The sequence below is a fragment of the Myiozetetes cayanensis genome, unplaced genomic scaffold (assembly GCF_022539395.1).
Source record: "Myiozetetes cayanensis isolate MyiCay16 unplaced genomic scaffold, myiCay2020 scf1, whole genome shotgun sequence".
In the NCBI taxonomy this organism is placed as follows: domain Eukaryota; kingdom Metazoa; phylum Chordata; class Aves; order Passeriformes; family Tyrannidae; genus Myiozetetes; species Myiozetetes cayanensis.
In genome coordinates, this window is record NW_026086604.1 from 81,433,688 (window position 1) to 81,457,340 (window position 23,653).

Here is a 23,653-nt window from a genome sequence, read left to right on the forward strand (position 1 = left end):
ACTGATTAAATTAGAATATAAAGTATTAACTCCTACCGGAAAAACCCACAACTATTCAGGATCTAGGAACAGCTACTGAAAGAGGCTTGTGACCAAACTCCCACAGGAGAAACTGTCTTACTCAAAGAACCAACAATTTCAAAATACAACAGAGGACTAGCATTGCACTAAAAAGTAGCATGGCTACAACTGTTAACATACTTAATCCCAACTTGAAACTCCTACTTCGGGCTTTTCTTAAAAAAAAATAAATTAGATGTAGGATTAGAACGTTATATACTCAAAGAAATACAAGCTCAGATTGAGAGCACTGTAAGGAGGAACATCAAAAAGAGAAAGGAAATTTTTTAAATGGGTTATCTATGATAGGTAGGCCAGTTCTCGATCATCAGATAGCAGCAATCTCTTGTTTGTGCAAAGACGAGCATTAAACAGTCACTCTGCATCCGCCTTTTATCTGGTCATTGAACTACTCTTTCTTATTCAGGGACATTCAGATATCAGAAGAATTAGTGGTAAGGGAAGATTATGTACAAGTTTTAAATAAACAATTTTATCTGTAGGTAATGCAACTTGACATAGCAAGGACAGCTTTAGTGACTGAGCAGTCTTAGTGTACTGTGTAGGTAATGACAAAGACACTATTTTCTTCTACACAAATGCTAGTTTCTTTGAAGAGTTATGTAGACGGACACAAAACTAAGTTAAATATGCTGAAAAGGAAAATCAATTACCAGCTCACATAGATGGATTAACATCTTTTCTAACTCCCCCTCCCTGTAACTGACATACAACTGCCCTGATCTAAACTGACAGCAAATGCAAGTTCTAAATGATTTTTAAAATAGAATTTCTCCTAAGATATGCCATTAAATTAAGAAAAGATATGCCTTATGGAAAGCTGACAGTGCAATTTTGCTTTATCAGTTTTAAACTTTACATTTGCTGACATATAGACAGAATGAACATGTATATATGCTAGGCACACAACATAATCTATCATTGAATGAGTAAACACATACAATCAACATTTTATTCCATATAGCAACATAAATATTATAGAATCCAATAGAGTTAGTCATGCATTGAAAATGGAAACCAGATTTGCATTTTCTGTGGATGTTTAAAATAGATTAAAAGGTTATGCTTCTTGCTAAGCAAAACAGCACACAACACCAAAAGAAAAAAAGCTTTTTTTCATATGCAGCATAAGAAATGAAAAACTTTTAAAGATGATATATACAGGATACAGAGTTTCATTATTCAGAAGCTCCTTGATTTTACAAGGTTGTGCTTTGCAGGAGACTATTTGTCAATGGTAGATTAGTTTCTCAGCAAAATCCTTTAAGTAGCTCCAATATGAGCTATAAACAAAATAACTCCCATACATGAAGCGTTAGCCTTACACTGTAGTTAAGTATTTAGGAACATTAAAAAAGGTTTCTAGAGAAAACTGAGGAAAGAGAAATTATATAGACAAAGAACTAAGAAAGCTATTTTTCTTCTGCCAGTGTTACTAGCATAAAATATGTCTTGCACAAATAAAATCAATATACCAAATGAAAATCTATGTAAAACTAAAAATGCAACATTTTCCTTAATGTAGTTATTAATATGCCTGATCCTCAGTTTATCTATTGTGATAATTTTGTTCATATCTAACATATTATACATCTTGGATTATTTCCTCTCAGTTATTTGATGAAAGAAAACCTAAATCATGCAGTACAGCACTTATTAATATTTTCCATTTTAATTTCGTTTGATCATTTTCATTAAAGGCCAAGACTATCTCATTTCAGGCAGTAGTAGAAGCCTCAAGATAACACGATAGGAATTTTCTCACAGTAATGTGTTGAAGGCAGTAAAGATGGTGAGTGCTCATTCTCATTTACTTACCAAATGAAACAATTCCTTTTATTCTGAAACAGATTCTTGAAGTTTGGGAGACTTTCCCTTCCTCACTGAAGGTTTTAATCCTTCTCTAGTGAAATGACAGTTCTTTGCCTGCTCACCTTTCTGAAGTATCTTTTTTCCTGATGAATGACTGAAAGTAAATTAATTTCCTAGGATTTTCTACTTTGTGAAAAATTAAACAATAATAACCTTGTCAAAAAGATCTTCCTTCATCTTTGATGTCTTCTGCTGCACCCTTGCAAATCACAAAGAGCAAGAGAGCAGGATGCTCTGTGAAATCACAGTTCACCTATTAAAAGGGGTTATATATTTTAAAAATGCCATGACTGGACTGCACAGCTTCTGAAAACTGATTTAAAATTGCCAAAGAGGACAGGAATAACCATAATTTACATACTAATTTTTTTTACAGTAAAGAACAAAAATTAAACTGGAAGACCATTCTTCCAAACGAGTACTATTACAACAGAATGCTGACTTTACTGAAATTATTGCTGCAGATTGGCTCCTGATTAGACCCTTTACCAGTTTTAAACCACTATGTTTATTTCCAGTTGCATTAGCATCTAGTAAAATGAAAAGCTGTAGGAAGGAAGAAACTGAGGAAGCACAGTTTCCTAATAAATGGACCAAACAGTAACACTACACAGGATTACAGAGACTGGAAAACTCAACAGCTTGCCAGTTTCCACATGAAGTCAAAAGAAGTGTAAGGTGTGCAATTTGTCCCCCACAGAGTCACTGAGCACACATATAATGCTGAAAACTGATAGAAAAAAATAATTGCATGTTTCCAACCTACCTTATTATTAGTTGGGACAGTCTTGGTCAAATTGGTATGGGTCTTGATAATCACCAAAATCACGTAAGTCGTCCAGCCCACAAAACTCATTGCAATACTTAGACCCAGGAACAATCTATCGTAAGTATGGTAATATGACAAGCCTTCCAAAGCAAGGTTAATCAGGGTTTTGCACAAGGATACCTGGAGGCAGACCAAATATATAAGCAACAGTTTAGAACAATATAAGCTTCCCATTCCACAGATCAACCTAACCGACAGCAAATGGAGCTCAGGCAACTCCAGCACTCTTGGCACCATGTCCTCTCCATTCTCAGGTACAGTGTTTTAGCCAGCACCAAGAGTTGGAATACACACCACTTTGGACTCCTGTTGGACATAAAATCAGCCATTGCTCGGCTCCTTATCCACCCTCCCTGGCCATGATAGTGGTTAGATGGCAAAAGCTACACAGATAGCACACCTTGAACACCACCTACTACCAAGCATGTCACTTGATTTCCCCATAAGCATTTGACTATATATATTCCATAGTAAGTTACTCCATTAAAAACAGTCATGTGTTTCTGAAGGCACACTTATGCAGGAGGAGGATTATGGATGTAGCTGAAACACAGTCACTCTCCACAGCCTGAAATATCCCCTTCTTGGGGTTCAGAGACTACACTGGAGTCCCAGCTTCATTCACAAAGCAGCTGCTTGGGGCTCTCAGGACCTAAATAATTTGGACACAAGAAGGGCTGCATCCAATCTAATCACAGCCCCTCTCACTCAGTACCTCCAATGGGGAGACATCATGATAAAAACAATGGGTTTTCTGATCATGAGTGTCATTAAGAGAGTGCTGACCCCTCTTATTTACCCAAAGATGGGAAGCTCATCTGTGCTATTTGTGGTCACAGAGGATTCCCTAGTGACTAAGAAATCACTAGGAGGAGTATAATAAGAAGGAGGAGTATAATAAGAAGTTGAACATATGCAATGATGCTTCTTTGTATGTGCAGGTATTCAGTTGGGACTTAACAACAACAACCAACAGAAAAAGGTACAGCCACAACTGAAGAGATCACAAGTCTGCCAACGGGCAAACTCTCCCCAAATGACACCATTCTAGAGGATACAATTATGACTGCACATCTGCAATGCAAAAAGCTACAGAGTTGAGGCAAAGAATCATCCACATCCCAGCTCCTGGTAATGCACTGACCTTCCTGCATTGCGATACAGGATGCTAAGGATACAGGACACAGGCACAAGTCTCATGTGCTAGTGATCAAGAGGGAATTTGAACAGCTGGGGCATTCAAGCAAACAAAGGGTAAAACTTACATATAAGCAACAACATAAAATCACAGGTTTTACACCTGAAAGGTAAAAAATGTCTCTCCTACAAGTAACATGACAGCCAAGGAGCAGTATTAGGAAACCAAAAAGAAAACCCACTCCCACAGCAAAATAGATCCATTTATTTAAACTGAACTATTTCCAATTTGCAACAAAGTAAATAAAAAGGTATAAGGTATAAAATAGATTTAGCTGTCCTGTGCATAAAATAGTAATTTATTATCCTGAGAATCATATTAGGAAAAAAGAACTGAACCCTAACACATAATGGAATTATTCTTCCATGCATCTGGCAGGTTAAATGCAATCTTATATATTCAATTTTTTCACGTACTTTTTAACACGGAAGTCAATGACCAAACTAAACCTGTTAAAATGAAAGACTTCTTGCTACCATTTAACTCTACAAATTATTTCTGTGAACATCAGAATACAAGCACTGGAAAACTGCACCCACCAGGTACCCTGTCACACAACGAGTGGTAGTAAATGGTTAGGAAAGTAATACAGGAACTGGAAAGCATGATTTCATATATGGCTCCCAGTCTGACAAACTGAAAATGCGAAATTAAAAACAAGAAAGCTGGTTCAGGTAAAAGAACAAAAAAAGCCCCCCCAAGATCTATGATGGAGCAAAATATCACTTTTTTTTCATGCAACTGGCGGTCTAAGAACTGTGAACATGAATTACATTCCTTAGTTTCTCTCTTAATTTACCCTTTTATACAGTGTGTCAGTATACTACGAATGGTAACAATTTAAGAAAAATTTTTTAGACTTAAAGTGGAATTTTATTTGTGTTAATGAGATGTGCATCATAGGAAGAAAAACAGTTATTTCTCAGCTCATTTCAATTTAAACAAATCTAAATATTTACATATAACAAAAACAGACTTACCGCTTCATTGTACTTCTGCTGCTGAATACATAGTCTTATTTTCTTTAAAAAGTTTATTTGTTCAGAATCAGAAAGTGGTCTGTACAACAATATAAAGAGACATTAACATTTCTTCTTTTTATGAGCAGAAAAAAAACTTTGCAATAAAAAAAAAATTACTCTGGAATGAAACATAACAAAAATATCCTAAACTGTATTAGAAGCAAATAGGCAACTGAGACTAATCTTATCCTCTACATTTATCTTCATACCTGTAAACATGGCTTCTGTTTAACCTATCTCAAGATTTTTGCATTAAGAGACATTTCTTTTATGTAGCTGATCCCATCTAATACTGCCAAAATTATCTCTCTTGTGCATTATTATTGACCCTTGCCCTGGACAAGAAGCGTGGCACATACAAGAATGAAGCAATTTAACTGATTTGAAGATGGTTGTAGGCAGTTTGTAAGCCTGACAGCATAGGATGATTTGCTCTGGTTCCATGATAACAGTAGATGATGCCTAACAATCTTCTCTTTAAAAAGTTATGAGATTGTCTGCTGTTACACAGCGAGCTATTAGCAGAGTCCCAAGAGCAGGGGATAGCACAGTCACCCAGCTACACTGAGGTCAGTGATAAAAATCTCTTTGATTTTAATGGATTTGATCATCAACCTAAGTAATTGCTACAATTCTTCTCTTACAGAAAGTAGCAACAAGGGCAAACAAGCCAGTCAACCAAACTCCACCACAGGAAGGGGAAAGGACCTGTTTCTCCTGTACTATTTTCTCTCCAAGTTAAGGACAGCAGCAGGCCAGAGGATCCCAGGCTTACCCTGGGTAAGTTATAAGCCACAGTACAATCACTGTCACTCAGGGCCAACACAGGCAAACTATCCTGGGTCACAGCTTTCTGACAGCTGATGAATTCATACAGCAGTTTTGCTTCACACTTTCCACAACATCACCGTGGCACAGCACCACCTCCGCCAGCACATGATGGCCCAGCCGCACACCTCCCTCCCTTGCACGTGCTCCTTCACGTGCCTCATACACAACCACCAGCTTCGTGTTTCAGGCAGTGCCAAATCAGGACCAGCCCTCGGTCACTCCCACTCAGCTGAACCACAGGGGCAGGTCTTGATCTTACACAGCTGCTGCATGGAAATGTTCATTCCTGCAGCTCCCGAACACTTATGAACCACTTTTGCCTACAGCCCAGTAGCAGTTGATACGTAATGAACAATACATCCATCCATCCTTTTGAGCCGTGAAATATATTACAAGTATTCTGTGGCTGAACAATCTGAATTGTTATTATTAATAATATCCTGGTATATTTTGATGCTCTTCGCTTAAATTCAGAGTACAGCAGCATTGTGCAGGAATCTCCCAAAACACTGGATAATAGGAGCAGCAACGAACCTTACTATTGAGAAGAGTAAATAACTGTATTTAAAAATGTTTGTCTCTTTTCAATCTAGAAAACAATTGAAGGATGGTATCTATAAATAAGATTTTCCCACGGAAGAGGAAAAAGTGAGGAAAAGATGATGATAAGGTGCTGGTAAGAGTTTGATCACCTTCGCTTTGGGGGTAGAACAGAGGATTTTAGAAACTAGAGTTGAAAAATAGCAAAGCGAATGTTGGTCGTTTCTGTACCTTCATGACATCTCCCTATGGAAGCCAGCATTTTAGCTCCACAGCCTGAGAACTACAGCTGGAATCAATTCTTAAAGTAGGTAAACCAGATCCAAACACTGCCTCAAGAAAATTTTTGGCCCTCAAATTTTGCCAAGTTGTTTGGTAGGGGAAAGGGGGCAAAACAACAAACGGAAGAGGAACTTTTCACCATGTGTGGAGATTATTGGAGGAAAAAAAAAGACAGCGTTTAGGTAAGGATTTAAAAGAAGATCTGGAATAAATACCCAGGAGCTTTATTTAGGACTTAAATACATCCAAATGTTCCTATGTTCCCTGTTTAATTTTTATTGTCTTACACATACTATTTTCTATGAATTTTATCCCTGTCAAATTCAATGCAAACTCCTTATAAAGTAAAATTGTATTTTACTTTATATCTTTAGTCATTTAGCTATAACCCCCTTATTATCTTTTTACTCTCAATGAATCATTGTATTATTCACGAACCATAGTCTTCACCTATTTCTTCTTAAGAGGACAGCACCTGGGATCTCTGTACGTGGATGGTGTAACAGAATAAATGGGGTTTTTAAACAAAAAAGTTTCCAGTCAAACACAGAAAGCAATTATTTTGTCAAATGGAGCTACCATTAGCAGGGGCATTGTTAATTTTCAATGGCTAACATCATACCACCCGTTTTAGCTTATTTCCATATATATGCTTTTCAAGAGGCTGATCTTACAATTGTCTAACAACTGCTTTTGTAAAATGTATAAATTTCTATGAAGATGCAAGGGTTGATCATTATCTTAAGTTTTTTTTTTGCCTCTGTATTAAAGAAAAAGGCAAGTAAGTGATTAGGTAATTTTTGTATCTTACACCAGCCTATAAAGAAGAGTTAGCAAATACGCTGCTTATCCCTTAATTAAAGAATGGGTATAGCTCACCATAAGCAGTTTATCATCCATTGAGGACACTGATTTGCCTCCTGAAGCTACAAAGCAGATGAGAGATTTAAAAGAAGCCCCTTGCTAGATGTAGCAGAAAGCAAAAAGAGACAAAGATGAGCCATGAACAAAGAGGAAAGTTGCCTATAGAAAAAAGTCATGGACTTTAGAAATGGTGACTCTATAAGACCTACAAGACTTACCAAAAAACAAAGCACAAGGAAAATTTAAATCTGAGGAGTAAAACCTTGAACTATTCTTAGCACCACTTAATTTTAACTTAAACTATTTGAAAGGTTTCCAATAGAATACAGATAGTGTTAGAAAAGAATAAACCGATCAGAGTGATTTCCCCATGTTTTATCACGCAATGTCCCAGAGGCACTTGTAGTATGTCAATGTATTCTCGAAGTCACGTAATGCACACATCCATATAATTAACATTAATAGTAATGAAGATCATTATTATAAAGATTCTGAACTCTAGAAGGAAAAAAAGGTATGTGTGCATACACTCTTCCCAGTCACCCATCACCAAAATCCAATTCTACCAAATTCAAGATGAACAGACTTGACCAGTAAAATTAAAAGTCTTTTTCCATAACACAAAAATACCTGTCTTATTAACAGATACACACAAAGAGAATTCACTCAATAGATTCAACTCCGTCCTCCTATTCTTTTCTTGAAAGTATTGCAAAACACATGCACTGTAAAGTGTAGTTCTCTGAGAAAAAAACAAGAATTCCATGGCCATGTATCCTATAAACACTCACATTCACAATATCATCAGGATTCAAAAGATTTAAGACTACATTCTTACAGAAAATGATAATCGTTCTACAAGAGTAACTTTATTTTTCATTATGGCTATTAGAGATTAATTCTAGTTCCAGACAGAAATCACAGCTTCATCCATGAATAAACATAATTAATTATGAAACAAAATGATTGGCCTAATCATGCAAGTGCTTGTAAACTCTCCCTTCTGAGATGTTAGCTACCCTTGTCATAGGTATACCTGACAAAATTAATCTTTCCAACACATCATTTATGCTTCATATAAGCTAAGCTATTTGACAGCACTTCTCAACGAGACTGTAATGAAGTACATTCACCATAGCAATGTCAAGGGATCTCTCTTTGGCCACCGAGTCTTGTTTATCATCACACTACAGAAATTACCATCCCCAAAGGCATAGGTAGCATGCTGCAGTCAAACCACTAAATAAAAGAACTCAGAACAGAAGGAGATGTCTTGCAAATACATCCGTATCCACCACCGCTAGTTTGTTGATTTCATTATAACTGGTTATTTGGGTAATGATTTATAGTCATTTTAATGCACAGTAAATTTTCCATAATTCTGCTATAAGGAGTAACCCCTTAGGATCTGTAGTAGTTTAACACTTAAGATGCTGTAGATTTAATAATGAAAGTCAAGGAAGCATCATAGACTTGTAGATGAAATATACAATGATAAACTCTGAGACCTTTGCCTAGTTCACTGTCAGATGAAAACAAATTTATTTCAGCTGTTTCACTACATATATTCTCTTTATATACACACAAGCTCCATGTACCTGAATATGTCAGCTCATGCACATCTCCACCCTTTTACCACTGTCTTCTCATTCTCCCCTATCAGAAAAAAAGAAATTACTGTGCATCCTACAACTCTTTGGGAGAGACAAGATTTGCAGAAGATAGAGTGGTCACATTTCCATGATCCATATCCAGCAGCAAATCAGAAGTAGCTGCTCAGCAGACTTCAGTCTTCTAACTTTTCATATTGGCTGCCTGGGGGATGGGGAGAAAAGGACCAACTCCTGCTGATACAAAACTAAAAAAGCTAAAGGCTAGGGATGTACAGCCCTTGAACCTTGTGATAGACCCATGATGGAACAAGACCTTCTGAATAAAGCATGCTAGAATTTTGTATGGGTTGCCTTCTTCAGAACACCACATAAATCAAAGCTTCTCTCTTGCTTGGCTATGAAATTTCTAACTCCAAAACTGTTGGCAGCAAAAGAATCATTAGACTGCCACTGTCCAAACAACTTCAGCAAGCTCTTCCAACAAAATGCTGAGCAATTACAGGTTCTTGTCCTCTTCTCCAGAAAGAAGAACCCTGGTACCATAGTGACTTGCAACCTGAAATAAATTGCCCAGGTTAATGTTGCCTGTCTCCACTGGCATCATTCTGTAGAGCGCCTGAGGCCTCTGACACCCACACCTGTCCTCTGCCACTCCGATACTGCTGGGGGCAGGCACCAGTGCATCTCTGCCCTCACCATGGGAGAAAGTTGCCAGAAACAGAATCAGGTGAGTATGTTCACACACTGCTGCCACCCATCCCTCTGTGAGAGTGCCATACCATGCAGGAGAGACGGCTTCCAACCCGTCAGTTCTGCAAGCAGCTGAAGTAGTACTTACAGGGCTCACTATTACTGTTTTGATCTACGCTCCCACTGCTGGCCAAGTGGTATCTTGACAGTGTGTATGTAAGACTAGCCTGACGTTTTTGCAAGGCTGCTACTCAAAAGTTATACAAGTAACCAAGCCAGTGTAGCAACAGGCTTCAAAAACCAAAGTCAGTCTCCCATGAAAGCTGCCTTCAAACATTCCCAGCGCACAACAGAGATGGCAGCTCAGAAAGCATTACACGGGTAATGGGAAAGTAGACACAGATCTTGCATTCAACGCTATTAATGTAGGAGAAACCTGATTGCACACTTATTCCTGCTCCACATCAAATTTGCCCCTATTAGCAACCCATGAATGCAGAGACAAATGAGCCTCATTTTATCATTCAATTGTTTCTTTTGAAAGTACAGTGCACAGTCTTACAGGAGTAGAACAAAATGCATAATATAAAACCTTCCTACTTTGTCAACAGCAGAGAACAATAAGAAAAACAGTGCATGGCAAGTGATGTAAAGTCCTGAGTTCATTCAGTGAGATGTGGAAAAACTGAACGAATAAATATTTCAAAAATCAAAGTCTGGAACCATGATATTTACTTTCTGTTGAACTTGCTGCGTGGTACAGAGTCCATGATGCTACCAGAGGCAATGATCAGGAAAAAAGAATGCGTTCCAGTTCTTTGGCCCTCAAGAAATTACCTATTTACATGAATTTTAATGGCCAGAAACGGACTTTTTCCATTTCCAAAATGTGTTCAATTCCAATTCTGCAGCCTTTTCAAAAGAAAGAACTGTTCTACTGTATCTGCCAAAGACAGACTGAAAGCACATACTATGAGATACAGAGACAGTCCTTTGCTTATGTTTTACTTTTGATCAAAGAGTGAAGTTTCAAAGATTAAATGGCTGGGTGGGTAACTCAGTGATCCTTAATCTGCTTAAATGGCCTTAATCTTACTTGTTTACTAAAATATTTTCAGGTAAGCTGCTAAAACAGGCAAGTCCTAACAAAACCTGATTTTCATAATTCAGAAGCAAGATGCATGTTGATTACAGACAAAAAAATTACAGCCCCATTTTTAGTGTGCGAAAGCTGTGCTTTTTTAAAGAAAAGTTGCTCAACGTCACCTACACTAATGGGTTTATTACAGCTTCTTAAGCCCCAAGACCCTCAATATTCCCTCTTCCAACTTGATCTACTCTCTTTGCTCCTGCTGTTCCAGTGCCAGGAGTTTCAGTTCTGGAGTGTTTAAATTTCAAGCAGGTTTTCGTGTTTCTAAATTTTCTGACTACTGTGTTATATTTCAAGTCAGACAGTCTAGTTGTAGGGTTGTAATCAGTTATTTTTGCATCTTTTTTTTTTTCTTTTTAAGAATCATTAAAAAGCACCACTGGCACTCCAAAAGAAAGAAAAGGAAGAAAGTCAGTAAGAAGCTTCTGGTTTTAAGTTCTGAGGTTTTTGTTCTTCAAAGCATAATGAAATAAAGGGAGGACACACACACTTCCACAGGCCAAAGGTAGCAAAAAGCAACTTTACTGACATGCTGCAAAAACCCACCAATGCTTTTGTATTCAGATTTACAAACATGCAGAGGAGGAATCAGCAAGACAACAGTAAAACCCTAGCAAGTGGTCTGACTGCTAATGGTCTAATCCTGGACTGTCAAGTCCCAGGAATTAAAATAGCCTTTTAATATCTACAAATCAGCATCCCCGATGTAGCATATTTGCATATTCAACAGCAAAGTGCCTTGGGATATTTATGTTAATTCTTTAGATAGCAGAGATGAGAGAAAAAGGAGCAGACAAGTTAGCTGCCAGCTGCCAATTCACAACAGAGAAGCAATTAAGGTAACTAGGCTGCAGACAGCATATTTTGCATGTAAACTACTATGGCAAAAACTTCAGAGAACCAGAGGCCAGGAGCAAGGAGGCCACGCTCCAAAACCCATCCCTTTGGCCCCCTCAAAGTGGAACTGAGAAGCTGGATGCAGGGATCTTCCAGGGACAGCATATTTGTCCAAAAACCCACAGCAGGACATGATGCTGCAGCTTGGAAAGGGAAACTGCTTCCCAGGGAAGGTGGAAACTCCTTGGAGGAAAAGAAATGCACCATTTTTAAAGTCTCTTCTATTTCAGTACTACAGGGAAGGGACATGTGCTGACTCTACATAACAACGCTCTACCAATGCTGTAAGTCAGCCCTCACATCTGCAAGATGCACAATGATTTATATCAATGATTTATGACAGTGAACTGGATCTAGACATCTGCAGTGTTGTGACTAGGCAGTGTCATGCCACAGCTCCTCTTCTGCTCCACAATCCTGTATGGCAATTCTAAACTCTAGTGACCATTTTTCAATGAGCTGCATCCAAAGCAGGCAGCTTTTGCTGTGTTTGGTTAAGTACCTACCAGCAGGGCCCCATGGCCACCAAACCAAAAGTCTGGGAGACCACTCATACTGATCCTGAGCAGGAGACCACTGTACATCAAGGAGTCGATGATTCACATGACAGTTACCCTAAGTAGGCCCAGGCCTGTGGTGTCCAAATACCTTGGCCACAGGACAAACCCAATAGCTGGCAACAACTGAGTAGCCTGCAGACATCTCCCTCTCCATACCACATCATACTGATATATAAATCATCTCCCACTCCATTATACTGCCTGCCTGTCCTCACGTTTATCTATGACGTGCTGCAAGGAGTTCTCATGAGAACCTCTATTCCATCTGACAGCAGAAATGATTACCACAGTGGATTTCTTAATATAAAATCATATAGTAGCTTGAATGACCAAAACGAGGAATTTCTCCATGGCCAGTATCTGTGCAGCACAGTCAGAAAATCCCTCTGATGCTACACTAACAAAGCATACCCAGCATCTGAAGGGGTATATGATTTACTTGCTATCTATATTCTTCCATTTATTTTCTTATTAAAACAGCTATTTTATTTAGCTATTTGTTACTAGGCATTTCTTACTGAGATCCAGAAAGAGCCTTGCACAGTCTCCCTTGCCTCATGCCCCAGAGCAGAACATTCTCTGCCCATCCCATCCCACCACCTGCCTTTACATCCTCCCTCACCCTCATAGCATGAAGCCTCACAAGCTCCAAGAAAAGGCCAAAGCGATTTATAGTACAAGGAAATAGAGACATATACATGAATTTCGTGGTATTTTATCTTACACACTAATCTTTTAGCTCCTTCTAAAAACCTTACCTACTTCTTACTTAATAGTAAATCCAATTATGTCCAGTCTTCTTGCACAGAAACCACTACCATTAAGCTTTTCATATACAAACTAAAAGCTCATGAGTGCACTGCTGAAACTCAAGACCAGCAGGATGCCTGTTTTCTAACAGGACTGCCTCCTCCCTGAGCAGCATTTAACAGAGTGTTTCAGACACAGCCCATTCAGCAAAAGAGTAGCTGACATTTTTGCCAAAGAGCATGCACTTTACAGCACAGGCATTGATTTCTCCCTAGAGAGATAATACATATACTATTTAATCAGTAGGGGTTTTTAAAATAATACAAAGCCATTGTTTTCATTTGATCCTTTGTCTCTACAGCATCACAGTTCTATTTTTTGTTCACACGCATATGCACAGGTTCCCAAAGCCAAGGGTGGAGGGGAGAGGGCTGCCAGTCTACCTCCCTGACACCAACAGGCTAAAGATGCCCATTCTGGCCTGCCTGTGCCAGCAGTCCCAGCAGCAAGCTTATGCCTATATTCACACCTGATAAAACAATGAGGACAAAGTGGAGAAAGGAAAAGGCCGGCTGCCTTTTCAGGGTTCACTAGAAATTGATAGAAGCTGCTGTCCCTCACTCTTGACCATAGGATAAAGGGGCTTTGCAGATAAATCAGTGCTTCTGCTAAATCAAAGGTCCTCTGAAGACACAAAGTATTCAAACAAATGGACAGGGAGAGTGATCACTATCAGAATATCCTTCCCTACTTTTAATAGTTTCAGCCTTTTCTCTTGACATTCAACCCTTAACGTTTGCTCTTGCAATGCATTATCACACATATCATGGATACCTTGCATATTACCAGTTATTTAAATAAATGTAATTTATTTAAACAAAGCAAGAATAAGATGTTCCAAAGGATCTACTGACATTTTAAGGAACCCTGCCTTGCTCAATGGTAAAAAAAAAAAAAAAAAAAATCACTTGCTTCACTTTGATCCAAATGTCAATTTTGTAGAAATATCTATTATTAAAGTTTTGAAAGGCCATCAGACAGAGGGAACAATGTAGTGCTGTAACTCCAGTCACCAGAGAAAGGAAGGAAAGAGAGGTATTTGAGCACATGGCATTTTTTTGAAGTTTCCATAATCTTCAAAGACACTCTACACTTTATTTCCTTTCCTATCACTATGACAACATACACGACATGCAATTATGTGGAAAGACTCAGTCTCTACATGATTGATACTTCCTTGCACCAAATCCATACAAACATTTAGGAGAGTTATATCTCAACTTATATTACAGGGTAGAGGAAAAGAAAAGAGTTAGATTTTCATATGGTCAGAGAGAGGTACATTTTTATTTATTGGATGCACACGGCACATTAAAAATACAGTAACTTTTTATATAAATATGTAAGTTATAGCTGGATTACACATACAAAAATAAGTATTTTGGATGATTAAAATGTAGCATTCAGACAATTAGGTAATCTGAAAAACGTAGTATCAAATGATATGAGATTTTTCACATATGAGAGGATACAAATTTGACTTTAAATAAGACACTTATTTCCTGCTTAAAAAAACCCCAGCTTTTATTGATATCAATTTCCAGACATTCAATAAAAAGGCACATCTAATGGAAAGCAAGCACTGATTATAATTTAGCTGCCCATCTCTTGGATTTTTTGGTATATTTTGGTTCTTTAACAACTGATCTTGCCATCTTACTGTGAGACACCACAACTGGAACAGCTGGAAGCACAGCCCTTCCTGAAAGTGCTGTATACACCAGGAATATGCAAAAGAACTCCTGTGCTGTTGTGTAACTTACTGTGTTAAATCTCTTGTACCTGTTGGGATAATAAAATTGTATTATTCATTTAAGAGGATTTTAGGGCAATATCGAAGCCCCACTTACCCATCTCACTACACTGTCCCTGTGATACTTCCTGAAGGACTACTTCCACAGATCAAAGACGCCAACCTTGGGAATGCTTTTGCAACACTAGCATCTGGCCCCTTGGCACACTCTTCTTTGAGATGTGCCAGCTCGGCAGTTGCCTTAAGGTACATCAAATGGTCAGAAATCTAAGATAGTTCACTATCCTGGACATCAGTTTGCCTCTGTCAGCAGTCTTCAGATTTGTCCTCTCTCTTCCTTCAAAGCATCTGGTAACTTGGCACCTGCTTTTCTTACACATAATGGTCAAGGCATTGTGCCTTTCTTATCCAAACCCTGATAAGAAAAGCCTCTGATTTTGCTAAGCAAATAGTTTTTGAAAATACGTCTTTTGTAGTTGGGAAAAAAAGGTAGGGAGAAAAAGCAAGGGGGAAGGAAACAATTTCAGACAGTAAATCCTTCCATATATCTAACTGGAACTGCAGGCAAGTATTCCATATCAACAGTGGGTACAGTTCTGCTCTCACACATTCATTCCCTTGGGAACAGGTTGTGCACCTTGCCTTGCAGAATCAGCAAATACTCACAGAAACACAGCTGTGCTTCTGAAACGTATTCTCAACAGTTTCACAAGTGGCCTCAAAATACACTTTTACCCAGATTTGTTCCTTGATGAAGGCACTTTGATAGAACAAAAATGGTATTACTGGCAGCCAGACATATCCTTATTCATAGATAAAGCTATCCAAATTCTAAACTCCCTCAAACCTGGTCAAGTAGACACTATTGAAGCTTCTATCACTTAACACAATGATCAGTTCCATCCTCCTTCTCATCATTATACACCTGATAGATGGATTTCAGGGAGAGATGCAATTTAGATCCAAGTAGGAAAGGGGGCATGTCTACTGGCCTTCTTCATTCCCTGTCCATTGTGCCAGCCACACTTCTGCTAGGGATGAGATTCCCTGTGGAAATCATAAGTCTTATATCAATTCAAGATTCTTCCTCTGTGGCCAACATTGTAAAAATAGACTTGTTTTATCCATATATATATCTATATAGCTATGAGCCAGTTTAATGCTTTTGGTGCAATATATTCACCAGACAACCCAAACACTAGTTTTTGAGTCAGTGCAGCTGAAGGTCATGAGCAGTTTTCTACTCACTCAGTAATAAAACACCTGAAAATCAAACCAGAAAACAGGATTTTCCCATCAGAATATTAAAACAAACTTTTTAACACTATTTCTGACTGAAAAAATAGCACTCAGGTTTTTGTTAAGTTGCAATTTCTACAGAACACATTACTTGTGAATATATCCTGCCCCACCCCCCAAATACTACATATTCAATAGTAATTGCATCAACTTCTCTAAAACCAGTATACCTCAATCTGAAATTCTAGACCCAGATTTTTTTCTGGAACTCATATCTACATTTCTCTTTTACAGATTTTATTCAATTGCATAATTAATTTAAATAATTTAAGAAAATCAGTTCTTAGCGATATCTTTGCTCATTTTCAGGTCCTCAAGATGCTGAAATAAGCCACAAAATCTGTAACGGTCCCAAACAAAATATTTACATTTTCTACATAATTTCATGATCCCAAAGCTCTTCAGAAATGAATTATGCTTCACTACCCTCCAATAAACTAGGAAGGAATAAAGCATTATATGCTGGAACACACACTTTCTGAGCTTCAAGTTACATATTTCAGGCACCAGAAGGATTAAAAAAAGGATATAACTCCTTTGTGCAACAACTGAACAGAGATGGAAGAAGGATTCATGTCTGAATGCAAGGACAGTAGTGCGTAGCAGAAACACAGCACAGAACTGTGCTCAGCTACAGCAGCAGGTAAGGCCAACCATAGATAAACACAGATTAGCAATCAAACTTGACATTAAACCTGGCCTGACAAGTCCAAATAGCACACAGCTATGCAGAAACACAATCTCCATACAATTAACAATTACTCCAAAATGTAGCTCAGCATACCAAGAGAGCTCTTGCTCCAGACACAGGGATTAGGTATCCCCAGCTCTGCATTTTTAACTTCTCCTGAGACAGTAACCAAACCCTTCTATACCTGTTAATTTACCACCAAAAAGAGTGTCTAAAGCAAACAGAAGGGGATACATGCCTTTCCCTCAGTATCTCGCTCAATTCACGGAAAATTTATCTGAAGAACAGATGTGGTTTGTCTTATACTAATGCATCAGACCTGCAGCTGAAGCTCAGGCTTGTGTTCACTGCACACACACAGTCTCACCTACATATGAAAGAAGGGACAGATCCTTAGACAGGTCATGTCTAAAATTACCTCGGGTTTTCCTTCAGTTTCTGCAAGTTGGAGCACTAGAAAGTTAATTGGCTGCTTAAAAATAAGTTAGTGTTTAATCCCTTCATCCAAAATACTAGTAACAGCGTGGGCAAGACCCCTTGGCAGCTTCCCAGACTTGGGCCAAGTTTTGAAAGTCAAGGAGAGCTGTGAAGCCTAATCAGAATCTGGCCAAACTCCCCCCATCCCAGCACACTGTGGATGAGTGTTTACACTAACGTGTGACCACCTGTGGTATAAGCCTTTTTCTGCTTTTCTAGAGTGAAGATAAACAGTACCATACTGGAGTATCAAAGAAAGTCTTTATGTACACACCTTGCAAGCATAGGTACCTCCTGTTAAGTAATCCACCGTGGCAGTATAGTGGGCTCCCCGCCTTCTGCTTAAGTGACAGCCACCAGTGACAGTCGTGAAGGCTGCATCTGGCTCAAGCTGGACTTCGGGGAAACAGGTAACAACACAGCAGCTGCTAAGGGCCATAAATCTTGCTCAACAACTGAGGCCTGGTTGGAGGGCTGCACCAACCGAAATACAGCTGGTATGCAAGTATGACTATAAGTCAACCAAATTACTCCATAACTAGTGGACAGTCCAGGATCTGCTGAGCTCTCCTGCACAGAAGGATCTCCCCTTGAGTAGGGATGCCTCTGGGTTACTCCTTGAGGTTGAGATTCCTTGCCACAACAGATTCTCAAGAAGTGATTACTAGCATGTTAACTTGGAAATCTTAGCTAAATAATATAAAGGACTGTTTGTGCACACATAATTCTTTAGATATAAACCACTGACCAAGATTGGGACTAAGTCTGGACCCAGTCACAGCTAAACTCTCTCTGAGAAGGAGTTTAGAATGCTAGGGGGTCCCTTCTGAACCTTGCGACTCAATGGGAGGGTCTCTCTTACAGTTTTGTCTGACCCTGTCCTCTGTGCACTAAAAAATCAAGTGTACCTTGCCACTGAGTCTTGTTAACCGCTGTTGCATTTACTATCAAATTTTGCTAAATCATGTTTTATATCAGTAAACATGTTGCTACTTCTCTCTTATGAGTGAGGTGCACCACTCCATCTGTGACATTCACACATTGAAGGAATTATTTTGGTCTCATAGAAAAACCTTTCTTGGAAGGACCATTAATCCAAATATTGATTCAGAAAAGTTTTAAGAATATCCAAAGAAAACAAATTTATTTTTGCAATAGACCATACCAAATAACTAGTTCATACCAAGTTTTAGTCGCATTTTCAAAGTGATAAATGTGTCTGGCATTTCCACTTAAAACAATCCAACATATCATAAAAAAGGAAAGTCACCAGTCCATAAGACAATCAGTAACACTTAGTTCCTTTAGAGATAAATATAGCATTAAGAAAAGCACATCCCATTTTATAGAATCAGTCTTATTTCTTGAGGAAAGGTAAAATTTAAAGAGCTGTGAAATCAAACTAATAGTCATCCCCACAGAATCAAAGATGACTAACCATCCTTTCCACATGGCATTTTATTTCATACAGATCAGTAAATTCTTTGATAATGCAACTGTCATCCTTAATCAGAATTTGATCTAAAAGATTCATTATGTGCTCAAGATTGACTTGACTTGTATCTCAGAGACTGTCTTGAACTTTCTCTCTGAAGAAGCTAGTGGTATAAAATAACACAGTAAATGTCTGTTCAAACAGACAGCAATCATCTTTAGCAATAAACATACTTCACAGGAAGTGGCTCCAGTACTTTTTACTGCTGCTATGACTTAAAGATGTTAATTACCATCAGTTTTATTTCTCAAAGGAAAACAGCTGCTCTCGGTGACAAAGCATTTTTTGAGCACTCCACAAACCAACAGCAGAAGTGAACACTATCACATGCACCCAACGGCAGAGCTTTTAAAAACCTTTAGAGAAGAAAGGAAAAAGCAGCTTTAATTGGATAAGACAGAAGGGTGAAGGAGTCGGTAACTGTTCCATACACTAGAACACAGAGTTTGCAGATACATGAATCACTATGAAGACTCCCTCACAGCCCTGGAAACGCTGACACTAGGTAACACAAATTCTGAAGATTTTGATGTTCTTTTCTGGATGGAATGCATTTTATTTATTTTTCATTAGAATTTAAATCACAGAAGAAACAATTCTTAGATCAACTTTTAGATATACAGAAAACCAAGAACAGATTGCATATCCTAACCCTATAGGGATAGTATCATTTTAAAAAAAGACTCAAGAGTCTGAATTTGTTCTTGTATCTCATTGAAATACCGAAATGAGTGGTAAGACAAATAATCAGATAAAATACATATAGCTTTTAGAAGTCACTTACTTGAATGGTGTGAACAGAAATGACAGTGTATTTTCCTTTTTCTGACTCATCTTAACCTGTATAAAAGAGCATTAAACCATTATATGCAAGTTGCAACAAGACTAAAAATTGTATCAGGAGGTAAAATAAAAAACATTACAGAAATTTTTAAGACTTTGGAAAAAGAATGAAATCACACTGTCAATATATTGTCCAGGAAACTAGGTGTTACCCTCCAGTATGCACAACTCAGAAGAGTTCCTGGAAACTCAGACCTGTTTTAAAGTAAATAAAATAAACAACACACCAGCCACTGATTTTCTCAGAAGGACTTCTACAGTTTGCAGGATAAAGAGAATATATGGCTAGAAGTGCTACCAGGCCTCAGTGACCAACTCCCTCGATGAAACCAGTATTATTTATCCCAGACAGGAACTAGTACACTGCAGCAAACAATGCCAAAGCAATGCTGTTAAATCAGTTAATCTGCACATGGATAAAAATAGGTTTTGATGTCATTGGAGCCACTTTGCCAAGGACCTCCAAAACATCTTTAAAGCCTTCTGCAGCAACCTGATTCAAGTTTGACAGTTGGTATAGTGTGCAGTCAGGAGTTTCCTAAGCACACTGCTCCCAAAACCTGACAACTTGAAGTAGCAACCCACACGTCCCACCCTATCCACCTAAGGCACCATCTTCTCCAGGGAGTACAAATTCTGGTCAGGGTAGTCCACCACAGGAAAAGCAAAAACCCACTTGGCATGCCTAAGCCAGTGTGCTACTTCTGCTTCAGCACAGAAACACAAAGGAAATTCACACAGGATCGTTGCAAAACAATGCTAGAAAAAAGCTAAGGGAAAAAAAAAGATAATCTAGCACTAAAAAATGACAGAATAAAGCTAAAGGAAAGGAGAAATAGAACTACTTTTTTCTTTAAATAATGTCCAAGACACCAATTTAACTGAAAAAGACCTGAGTCACATCCTTAATTCTTAAAGCAGAGGTCTTCCAGCTGTGGAGGTGATATCAGGATGCTTCACCTTCATGTCCAGTTCAGCACTTGCCCTGCTACATAGCAGCTTCCAACCATATGTTTGAAAGTGACTCTGCTGCTGACACTGTCCCCCTAGGATCCACACTATTGTGAACCCAGCATTCAAAGGAGAGAAGGTGCTGAAGGTGCTAAACTCTCGCAGGTCATCTCATGCTAATTTTTTGTTCCACTATCATCATGTGGTTTTCTGGACAGGGCAATAGTTCTTGTGTGTCTCAGCTTCCTATCTATGGAGAGGATGGTTTCCCCTCAGGGAATTTCTACACCTTGCCAAAACTGTGATTTTGGACAGTTTCTTATTCCACTGTCTAGTGAAACAAACTTTTTTGTTTGGACCACTCAAATGTTCTCATAAACATAATATCCAATATTAAATGGATCAAGACAGAGAAGCCAGAAAAGAACACTTAATGAAGCAAAACAACAGATACAGCAGCATTAGCTAAAAGTTAATTAGACCACTAATTTAATTTCTTCAATGGACAGGAGCCTATTACCTTTTCAATCTGTTTGTGTACTGATCCTGACTTAGAGCCTCATCTCCTAGCCCTTGTTGCAAAGGTACCTTCTCAGGTACCAGAACTTAGATTCTACCTCCATATTGCAAGTAGGTTTACATTAACATCAATAAACAACAGTATTTTTATTAAGATTAAAGAAAAAAGTTATTCATTCCCTTTCCAAAATAAAGGTCGTTTATTCAAGCCTTTCCAACTCCTTCAGATATGGTTCACAGCTAGTCCATCAACATCACCCAGTATGTGGATTCAATTTTATTCCTTTGAATTCAGCATACTATATATAGAGTATGTCCTACAAGTATTGTACATGTAGCAACAACTATTATTCAAATAAGTATTTTTTTTAGTATGTTTAGTACCTTAAATTGCTCAAGAATTTGAACAGCGTTGGTAAACATGCTCTCTGCTTTGAAATGAGCACTATTGTTCAGATATTCCAGAGGCAGAGTCCCCTGAGGAAGAAAAATACACATATACATAAAAAATTTAAATTAAAACCAGGAATTTCTCTGACTGAATTGCAGGCCAAATGAGCAGTACGAATACAACAAATTACTGCTGAAATAACTAATGTAACTCCACTGAAAATACTCTTCTCACATAGTTTTGCAACATCACAGGGACTTTTTATAATAGCTTCTACAGGAATGCAAAAACATAAATAACAGAAGTTGTTATTAAAATATATACTATAAAATAATATAACCTTGACCTCTAATCAGAGGCCATTTATGAAATATCTCAAAAGTCCTCCATCCAAAGCCTGGAAGGAAGTCAGCCTGTGCCTGACTCAACCCAGTACCTGTGATAGGAAGGTGAGCAGTTCCCATGCCACTCTGTGCTGGGCACGGCCAGCAATGAGAGCAGGACAGGGCAACAGAAACTGGGGCAGAGTCTCCAGAAGAAATATTTTGAAAAATGTTCTGCAAATAGGTGTGTTAAATGTGAAACTAGCAGCATGAAAGCACACTAATGAAATGCTAATTGTCAATTAGATATTTATGAGGCAACTTTTGGACTGTGTAATAATACATGAAAGAAATTAAAAGAAAAAGCCAAGTCATCTCACTGTTCACTAAATTAGAGGCACAAGATACCATCTGAAGAAAATACTCAAGTTTAATCAAGAAATAATTAAACCTTAAATTGCAGGAACAAGGTTGTTTACAGGCTCAGCTTTCATGATCAAAACCATGTGTTATTCAAGCCATACTGCATTTTTATCACCCTAAAAACAAAATAATAAACAACCTTTATGCAAGTCAAGCATATAAAGTTGCAGATTACAAAGGGATCAGCTTCCTTTTCAATTGAAAGTCCTCTGCATTATATAAAAAGATTGAGCCTGTACTCTAAACTGAAGATGCACATATAAACCGAAGACTACAAGCAGTCTTCATACCCTCTAGCACTTTTACAAATCTACAGTCTTGCTCTTCATATGCCTCAAGACTTGTCCCCAACACCTCTTCCTCTACAGTAAACAGATTTTTATAATATGTAAAAACACTTGTACTTCTTACCACAGAATTCAGGGGAAAAGGCACACCGATAAGGGAAGCCATCAGCGGTGCTATATCAGCCTGTGCAAGCAGAAGTATTCCCATTTTAATACAATTTCAGCCTCTAGAGCTAATAAATTCAGTTTATTTTTAACATATCTGCATTTGAAAAAGAAAATAGTATAATACTGCAAAGTTATAACACACAACTCTCCTTTGTAGGTTTTCTCTTTTTTTGTAGTTTCCAGAAGTCATGGTATAATTAGATTCAAACTGTGAGGCTCCACTACCAATAAACCTTCAAAAATACTTTTAGTTTAAAAAGCAAATATAACCTCCCACCCCCAGTATTTATTCACAGGAATCCAGCACCTCCTTCACTGCACTCAGAGAGGCATAACATTGTTTATGACTATTTATATAATGGAAAGAACTAATTTCATATTTACAGTTCTAAGCAGTACACCGGATATACTGCTCTTCACAACACTCCTTATCCCATGCTTCCACAGTGCTGATTACTCCCCTTCAGAGGGTGTTTCTGCACCTTTATTTGTGTCCAGTCAGCCCTCAGAAAGGCCCTTCAATCTACACAAAAGCATCTCATAAAATAAGTTACTGTTATGTTCTACTCATGATGATAAACACTCCCTCTCACTAGGTTTATATTTTCCTTTAATATAAAACTATGCACCAAAATTCTTTGTTTCTCCAGTATAAATCTGAAGAAACTGCCCTGAAAACAAGGCACTGCTCCAGACTTGGATCTACTGTGCAGACTCAAAACTGTAACTTGTAGATAACAATATACATGTAGTCTAATGGTAGTCAGAAGCCTACTTTGCTATTTTCACCCATA

At 38.1% G+C, this 23,653-nt stretch overlaps 1 protein-coding gene across 3 annotated transcripts in view; it reads right to left on the minus strand.

The window, feature by feature from the left end:
• PIGN (phosphatidylinositol glycan anchor biosynthesis class N) overlaps positions 1-23,653 on the minus strand; it is a 113,837-nt gene that overhangs the window by 47,672 nt on the left and 42,512 nt on the right. For all 3 annotated transcript variants that reach the window (XR_007629752.1, XM_050321776.1, XM_050321764.1), the window contains exons 10-14: positions 22,816-22,875; positions 21,652-21,744; positions 19,739-19,794; positions 4,961-5,039; positions 2,720-2,902 (exon numbers count right to left, since the gene is read on the minus strand). Coding sequence is in view for 2 of the 3 variants with exons in the window: in XM_050321776.1 (XP_050177733.1) it covers positions 2,720-2,902; positions 4,961-5,039; positions 19,739-19,794; positions 21,652-21,744; positions 22,816-22,875 (471 nt within the window). In the remaining variant the exon portion in view is untranslated. The remainder of the gene's footprint in view (positions 1-2,719; positions 2,903-4,960; positions 5,040-19,738; positions 19,795-21,651; positions 21,745-22,815; positions 22,876-23,653) is intronic.